This window comes from Amaranthus tricolor, chromosome 3, assembly GCF_026212465.1.
Source record: "Amaranthus tricolor cultivar Red isolate AtriRed21 chromosome 3, ASM2621246v1, whole genome shotgun sequence".
NCBI lineage: Eukaryota > Viridiplantae > Streptophyta > Magnoliopsida > Caryophyllales > Amaranthaceae > Amaranthus > Amaranthus tricolor.
Genome location: NC_080049.1, coordinates 7,534,867 through 7,544,054, shown reverse-complemented (window position 1 = coordinate 7,544,054; position 9,188 = coordinate 7,534,867). Strand labels below are relative to the sequence as shown.

General features: G+C 32.1%; 1 protein-coding gene across 1 annotated transcript; it reads right to left on the bottom strand.

Annotated features, from left to right (window-relative positions):
* Positions 1-6,849: 6,849 nt before the first annotated feature.
* LOC130807328 (uncharacterized) lies at positions 6,850-8,883 on the bottom strand. Its single transcript, XM_057672498.1, has 3 exons — positions 8,628-8,883; positions 7,672-7,877; positions 6,850-7,327 (listed from the first exon to the last, which is right to left on the bottom strand). The coding sequence occupies exons 1-3, from the start codon at positions 8,715-8,717 to the stop codon at positions 7,120-7,122; spliced, it is 504 nt and encodes a 167-aa protein (XP_057528481.1). The 5' UTR covers positions 8,718-8,883; the 3' UTR covers positions 6,850-7,119.
* Between the last annotated feature and the right edge of the window lie 305 nt (positions 8,884-9,188).

Genomic DNA, 9,188 nt, shown 5'->3' with positions numbered 1-9,188 from the left:
ATAAGAATGAGACCAAGTGCTTATCATAAATATTCATCACAGCAATTAGTGCATGGTCGAGAACCAAATATATCACACTTGAAAATATTTGGATGTGCAGTATATGTCCCTATTGCGCCACCCCAACGTACAAAAATGGGTCCACAAAGAAGGATGGGAATTTATGTTGGATTTGAATGCCCATCAATTATCAAATATTTAGAATCAATGACTGGTGATTTATTTAATGCTAGATTTGCAGATTGTCATTTTAATGAGACAGTACTCCCATCCTTAGGGGGAGAGAAAGTGGACCCAAATAAGAAGGAAATAGATCTCACATGGAATGCAATGCATTTGAAAATATATGATCCAAAAACAAATGCTTCTGAATAAGAAGTTAGAAAAATTGTCCATAATCAATATACTGCAAACAGATTACCTGATGCATTTGTAGAAACAAAGCAAGTGACAAAATCATATATTCCTACCGCAAATGTTCCGGCACGAATTGAAATTCCCACTGATAACAAAGCCATTGAAAATGAATCTATTGCACGCCGGAAGCGTGGAAGTTCAAAGGATTTGAAACAAAGAAAATCCAAAAGGTTGAATGAAATGGCAAATGTTATCAATATTACTTCTTCAATGAATTATAACGAAATAAGTTTTGGAGATGAGGATGAAAATCTCAAAGAAGAAGAAAATAATGATATTAAAGATAACAATGAAATTTCGATTAATTACATTTCAACTAAAAGGCAAATAAATCGAAAGAGTGTTATTGTTAATGAAGCACTTGCTCATTCAATCGCCACCGAAATAACACTTGATGAAAATGATATAGAACCAAGAACGATACAAGAATGTCGGCGTAGGAATGATTGGCCAAAATGGAAAGATGCTATTCAAGCAGCATTAAAGTCACTTGAAAAACGAGAAGTTTTTGGACAAATTACCCAAACACCAAATGGTATAAAACCGGTCGACTATAAATGGGTGTTTGTAAGAAAAAGAAATGAAAAAGATGAAGTGGTTAGATATAAGGCACGACTTGTAGCACAAGGTTTTTCCCAAAGACTAGGGATTGATTATGAAGAAACGTATTCTCCAGTAGTAGATGTGACTACACTAAGATTCTTGATAAGTCTAACTGTCTCAAATAGTTTGCAAATGCGACTTATGGATGTTGTGACCGCATATTTATATGGTTCAGTTGATACAAACATTTATATGAAAGTCCCTGAAGGACTTAAGTTGCCAGAAAACCACCAATTACGAGAAATGTTTTCTATAAAGCTGAAAAGGTCACTTTATGGACTAAAACAATCTAGAAGAATGTGGTATAACCGTCTTAGTGAATATCTCCTGAAAGAAGGATTCACAAATGATCAAATTAGTCCTTGTGTATTTATGAAACGGACTCAATAAGGATTTTCTATAATTGCAGTTTATGTTGATGATTTAAATATCATTGGAACTCCCAAAGAGCTTGAACAAACTGCAAAATATTTGATGAAAGAATTTGAAATGAAAGATCTTGGGAAAATAAAGTTTTGCCTTGGATTAAAAATGGAGCACTTAAGGGGTGGAATCTTTGTGCACCAATCCAACTATACAGAAAAGGTCCTAAAAAGATTTCATATGAACAAAGCTCATCCGATGAGCTCTCCAATGATAGTGCGATCATTAAAACCAAAAGATGATCCATTTCGACCTTGTGAAGAAGATGAGGAGATTCTTGGCCCTGAAGTGCTATATTTAAGCGCAATTGGAGCTCTGATGTATCTAGCTAATAATACAAGACCTGATATTGCTTTCCCTGTTAATTTATTAGCTAGATATAGCAATTCACCAACAAAGAGACATTGGAGTGGAATAAAACATTTGTTGCGCTACCTTCGAGGAACTAAAGATCTTGGACTATTTTATAGATCAAAGCAAGATGCTACTCTTGTTGGATATGCAGATGCTGGATACTTATCAGATCCCCATAAGGCTAAATCACAAAATGGATATGTATTCACATATGGAGGTACCGCAATATCTTGGAGATCCATGAAACAGACACTGACAGCTACATCATCAAACCATGCAGAATTGATCGCCCTTTATGAAACAAGTAGAGAATGTGTTTGGTTAAGGTCAGTAATTGGTCACATTCAAGAAGAATGTGGGATAAACTCGATAATAAATTCTCCAACTGTAATTTTTGAAGATAATACCGGTTGCATTGAACAAGTTAGTGAAGGCTTCATAAAAGGGGATAGAACCAAACACATAGCACCAAAACTTTTCTTTGCATATGACCTCTAGAAGTACAAAATAGTAAAAGTCAAACAAATTCAATCAAGTGAAAATCTTGCAGATCTATTCACAAAGTCCCTTCCATCAAAGAGATTTGAGCAACTTGTATATAAAATTGGAATGTGTCATCTACGAGATATCTGTTTAACTCAGGGGAGAATCACATTTACTGCACTCTTTTTCCCTTCGTTCAGGTTTTTATCCCATTGGGTTTTTCCTGACAAGGTTTTTAACGAGGCAGTATTAAATAGAAATATTGTAATAATATTTTACTCTTTTTTTACATAATTAGAATGCATTCAAGGGGGAGTGTTGAGTTATAGTGTGAAAGGTAATTAATGAATATAGTGTGAAAGGTAATGAATGAATTTACCCTAATGTGAATGCATTCAATGTAAATATAGATGAACTTGCCTATAAATATGAAAGTTCACCAATGTTAAAATCACACCAATGAGTAAAAACATCTCTATCTTCTAACTTTTACTCATTCTACTATCTCCTTATCTCTCTAAGTTTTAACAATTGTTTCATATTGATTGAGGAAAGAACCCACCCACGATGTGATTTAGTTTTGAAATGTATGGTGCTTGTGCTATTGGTTGTTTATTGTTTTGAATTAATTGATTTCAAATTTGTAGGTTGACTTTTAAGTTAGTTTAAAATTTTTGAATCATCAAATTTACAAACAAATTCTATCGAATTAAATTTATGATTTTAAATTGTTTTAAATTCTATAATACTTGTAATTAATCCAATTTCTTGATAGTTAAATTCTTGATAAATGTATAGCAGATAGTAATTAATAATATAGAGGTAGTAGCCCAATATAAATATTAAGCTTTCGCATTAAATTCAAGTAATTTAGGTTAAGTGGCTGGTTAATTTCATGTTTTTACAAGCTCATTGTTGATATTGAAGACTCAACTCTTTTAAATGATGATAATTCAAAACACATATTAATTAAACAATAAATTAAGTAATTATATTTAGTTGTTTAAGACGGTCCAAAATCACATTAAATATAAAGTGAATAATTAATATATATTTTAAGTCCGAGATATTGAAATACGTTTAAATGACTTAAGTTTATCTTAAGGTTGAATTTATAAGTTTTGAAATAAGTTTAAATGCTTTTAAGATAATTATGTTTAAGATAAGGTTATTTTAGTGATTATCATTTGAAATATTTTAATAGGTCAAAGTTTATTAAAATTAACTTTGAAATATTTTAATAGGTCAAAATATATTGAAATTAAGTTTGAATTAAAAATAAAGTATGTTTGAATATTTGAATATATTATTACACGTTTTATTTTAAACGTTTGAATACATTATGTGCTTTATCTTTTATGTTAAATTTGTTATTAAATTTAAATTTGAATTTAAAATGTGTGTTTAAGATATTTAGATGATTGAGTGTTAAAGTACAAGCTACACAAGTTTTGTTATTAATAGTACACGGTTTATATTTGAATTTAAATAAGTTGTTAAGATATGTTAATTAAAGAGTTTCAACATTGGTTGATAATAATAAGTTACAACACACAATGACGAAATTATATGAGCTGTCAGTGCAACGTCAGTTTAAGTTAAAGCTCAAGATTTTGAAGACTGACATAGATTATCCAGATCAACGAAATTGACGGATGAAGCTTTCTTGCTCTTCAAGGATATGTTGAGGCGTGACATATATAAATACAAGGCTTCGTTCAAGAATTAAGATTGCACCTCTTCTTACAATTTTTTCTTGTTGAAATAAGATCTAGTATTCTCTAAGTATTCAAAAAGAGTTGTAATTCTTAGTTCATCTAGCTCTTACAATTTGTAATAGGATTAAGTGTTAAAAAAAAAGAGTTAGAATTTTCATAAATTAATATGCCTAACTTAGAATACTTTTCAAAGTGTTCAACTTTTTAATCTCTATTGTGATGCTCTTACAATTTGTAATAGGATTAAGTGTTAAAAAAAAAGAGTTAGAATTTTCATAAATTAATATGCCTAACTTAGAATACTTTTCAAAGTGTTCAACTTTGTAATCTCTATTGTGAGATTCGGATTTGCTTTTATTAAGGGAGTTGTAAGACGTTCTTCAAGGGGAAGAACGTGGTGAGAGAAGATAGAGAGATCTTCTAGTTGTCTTAAAGTCTATTAATAAAAGGCGTTGAATCCTATGGGTTGGAAGAGAACCTATAGGCGAGAGTATGTTGTTTAGAATCGAACCTCGTTAACATATCGTGTGTATTGTTTAAGTTTATTTTCCGCACATACGTTATAGTTTTACAAATCGACCTAAAACTGTCCCAGAAAACAGTTTTGAAAGGTCAATCAATCTCTTGAGCTAACCTTCCAGAAAAAAATTTTAAACGGACATACTCTCTATTCACACCCCCTTAAAGAGTATTCGACCTCCTATCAACTTTCAGATATGATGTTGCTCGTTGCTTCAATCTTTTCTTCTGTATTTTATTTCAAAGATAAATGATTTTTGATTTTTTTATTATGTTTAATTTTATTATTGATATTATATTTAATTTTTTATTTTACTTGTTTTTTCGATTTTACTAAATTCCTTTATATGTGAATTCTTAATTTTAATCCCTCTTATCTTTTGAATTTTTTTTTTGAGATATCATTCAGTTTTTTAAGTATTTTGGTGTCTTATGAATTCTATGTTACTCAATAGGTGAATTTGGTATTATATATGGACATTTGAACTATGGATTTTGGTGAATTCGATTGCACGCCTGGTTCTGGGATAGGTCTAAGGGGCAATCGCTCAGGGTTACAAGTAAACTTAGTAAGGAAAGGTGCCCCTAAGTCAATATATCTCGTGATAAGTCTCTTATGCGGCGCCTATATAGTTGCAACCTTCGATCCGACCCACAATTTAAAAATAATTACAAAAAACTTAAACTTAGTTAGAAGTCTAAAATTAATACAGAAAAAGGCCTATAAATCAATACATCTCCTTATAAGTCTCCTATGCGGCAGACAGCCATATGGGTGCGACCTCCGACCCGACCAACAATTAAAAATAATTACAAAACAACTAAAGTTAGTAAGAAGTCTAAAATTAGTACAGAAAAGGGCCCATAAATCGATACATCTTCTAATAAGTCTCCTATACGGCAGGCAGCCATATGGATGCGACCTCCGACCCGACCCACAATTTAAAAATAATTAAAAAAAATTAAAATTAGTCCCTCATTCTGCCCACATAAGTGGACCCATAATTTTTTGGTTGTGTTTGGGAAAACAAAACAAATTGTTAAGCCAAACCAAAGTGTAATTTGAACTTTCATCCTTATACTTGTTAAATTATGGTATAAAAAAGGGTTTAAAAACTTAAAGAGTTTTTTTCATCCCTTGGAGTTCTCTTTTTAATTCTATTCATTTTACTTCAATTCAACAAATGATTGTTACTCTCATACTTCAAAAATTTTGAGTAAAATTAATTCCTTTTATTTAAACTTAATTGGATAAAATTTTATTTAGATTCAGAAGAAAAATGATTTAGTCAGAAAAATCAATTCCTTACAAATTATATTTAGATAAATCATAATTCACAGTGTACAATTGAATTTTAGAATTACTTAGAATTTATCGTCATTAACCTTTGAAAAATTGATGTATAGCTCCAACTTCACGGATATTGTTTATAAATTCATTTAAGTAACTTTAATTTATTGAGCAAATTTAATGTTCAACCTCAATCTTCATATGAAAGAATTTTTTTTGACATTATTATATGTCTCCATCTTTTTTACTACGTTGTCATTCTTTTTGACAATTTTGCCCTAAGAATTCTTCTAAACATTTTGTGGAACATAAAACTATTTAACGAACTCAAAAAATATAGGAGGAGTTGCAAAAATTTGTGACTCAACCTAGATCAAGTCGACCAAAATATGTTTTTGCAACTTTACATACGCCAAGTCATACATGTCGTGCGAACCTTGAAAAAAACGAAATATGATGATTGAAAATACTTGTAGATGTAATTTATGTGGTCAAATTCTTGTATCCAGAATCTCCAATTGCAAGAAATTAGAATTTTAACTGAAAAACATAATGAGATAAGAGAGTGAATTCAGAGAAATTTTTAGGAGGAAGGAATGAAATTGAAAGTTCGTGAAATTTAATTTTTTTTCCGAAAAAAAGCCCACCTCCACCCATTGTCTTCCCCTTCCCAGCGTTCTCTAAAGGTGTTTTATATTTATTTGCGTCATCAGATCGTTTTGAGTCAGGTGCTTTGGATTGGGTGAAATTAATCTTGTATGCACATTGATTTTTGCTTCAACGTTAATTCATTTTTAAAGTCGGATAAATACCGATTCAAGTCTTTTTGACTTCCCCCATCTTAACCCTAACCCTCCTCCTCTCCCCTCCCTTGAACACATATTCTAATTATAAAAGACTTAAAATTTTTATTGTTTCTAATCCATAAAATGTCAAGTCATTGTAGGTAAGCAATCAAAACAATAACACAAATACTCCCTTTTGCCTCTTTGATATAGCACTATTTATCTCAGAAAGCAATCACATATTCGAGTCAAATGATGCTATTCCAGAACAACAGAGGAAGTATTTGCCCAACATAGTCTTCTCCATTTAACAGTCAACAAACAAATGAAATAAACTTGCATAACCAACTGATATAAAGTTTGAATACAAATGTAGAATATATTCTATACAAGATATCTCTGCACAGCTTACTCCTAAAGCCATGATACAAGGCAAGACTAGGTATAACATCACATCAAAGCTATTGCTAACCCCAAAAGGCCATGATGTACTCTTTATATGAATATCTTTATACTGAATCATGGCTCATTGTCTTGCCTTTGAGTAAGAAACATAGTAGAATTCAGAGAAAATGGTTGTGAAGAAAGTAAAAGCAGCTCCTGTTGCAAAGACTCCTTTCCTTAACGTTTCACAAGATAGCTTATTGTTTCCGATGATGACCTTGTATTTTGTGTGGTACGCGTTCCTTGCTGAACCCGCTAATAAGCACACTTCAGCAATGATAAAACACAGCCTGCAGTAATGGCCTAATGTCAGCTTATCGTACACAAGAATGTCTGCGAGTAATAACTGATATGGGCAACGTCTTAGTGTGTCGCCCAGGGTGCCATTTTGGGCGCCCCTGAAAGTGTGGCCCCCAGGTACGGTTTGGGCGACGGAAATAGGGAACGTCACACAAGCCCACATAATATAAAAAATGACGCCTATACTTTGGGCGACGGCGATAGGGCGCGTCAATTCATACTATGGGCAACGTTTTCAAGTATAGGAAATTTGTTGCCCAAAGTCATTTTTCTTGTAGTGTCGTATATATATACAATGCAATCTAGGATGTGTGTTTAGGATAACATATACTACCAGCAGAAAATGAAAAGAGTAATGGCACAAGCCCTAGATCCTCCAGGGTTCAGACCCTTCCCACAGCATAAGCATCGGCTGGCAGTCATAACAAGTATTTGGCTCCCCATAAGACAAAAAAATGCACCAAGTCCATATCCTGTCGCAATGTCTGAATCATATCGACAGTACTTGTAGTTTGTGTTTCGGTCTGAAATTATTTTGGCCTGTGAAGAGAAATCGGGCACACGTACGTTGTTACAACTATAAATCGATTAAATACTGAGCTTTAGATGTAAAATGATATCAAACACATAATCTCAGTGCCTATATAGATCCTCTGATGCGGCCAAAAGGAATTAGTACAATTGTTGAGATCTTAAATATATGAACTCAACTTTGTATTATAGATTTGCATGCATCTCTATAAAGTACAATTGGGTGCTCTTGGTTCAAACGGAGTAACCAGATTTCAACCATCGGCTTAAGCTTTTCGTTGATGTTCTTCAAGAATAACAACACAAATTATATGAGGCTATATAATTCCAACTCAATGGGAAAACTACCAAAGATCTAAAAAAAATCGAAAATTCAAGATTTGTTAGCTTTATATGAGTAGGACGACATTAACATGCACGGCATGAAGGATCATACTAGTCATTCCAATATCTATCAACTGAATTTATATATCGAAACTTAATATCTACAGCAATGTATGACTTAAACTCGAATTCAAGTGGATCAGTAAGGATTCAATCAGTTTTTTGGCAAAACCAACTAATGATTAAGAACACGATTAGGAAATTTAAGAAAAGGATCCTGATATGAAAAATCTACGAGATCCGGCTTATTTGAGATAAACAAACACTATTGAAACATTTCCCGTTAAAATCATCATTCCATCAGATAAGTTCGAACAATGGTAGTCACAACATAATTCATACAAAACATGAAGGACAAGAAATAGATAGACTTACAGTATTTCGTCTTCGTTCAGCATTGACAGCAAGGCCAAAAGCAATGATATTAAGGAGCAAAACCACAATTATAACAAGTTTTGAAGCCATAATTTTGGGAGCTAAAAAGATTTTAGAAAAGCTCTTCAGAAATGGGTTGTAATTGCACCTCAATTATGTATTTCTCTTAACATTCACAGAAAGAAAGAAAATAATTAAAATATGATTTTGATTTCTAACAACTGCAGTAAAGCTGGCATGAGATCTACTTGAATATTTATTTGAAATAAAAAAAAAATGACCCTTTCATTCATGTTCAAGTTTTGCTGACACTGATGCACATGTTTAGTTTTCTCCATTATTGAAGTCAACCTTCAAAAGAAAATGAAAATATTGGCTCAAAAAAAGGAAGATAATAAGATATTCAATTATGCTGATATGATCAATTCGATCAAGACTTGTTATTAATTTGGCCTTAAGAAGAGTATAATGATTCATGAAAATACGGTTTCAGTCACGATTGCGGTAATGACCGTGAACCAGATTTCACGGTTTGACTTTTACGGTCAACATAACTTATAT

What these genes read in the sequence shown, in the direction of transcription:
- LOC130807328 (XM_057672498.1), bottom strand. Translation starts at nt 8,717, where the DNA reads ATGGCTTCAAAACTTGTTATAATTGTGGTTTTGCTCCTTAATATCATT. An exon ending in CTGAACGAAGACGAAATACT is followed by an intron (nt 7,878 to 8,627) that starts GTAAGTCTATCT and finishes TTCTCTTCACAG; the next exon opens with GCCAAAATAATTTCAGACCG. An exon ending in ACTCTTTTCATTTTCTGCTG is followed by an intron (nt 7,328 to 7,671) that starts GTAGTATATGTT and finishes CCATTACTGCAG; the next exon opens with GCTGTGTTTTATCATTGCTG.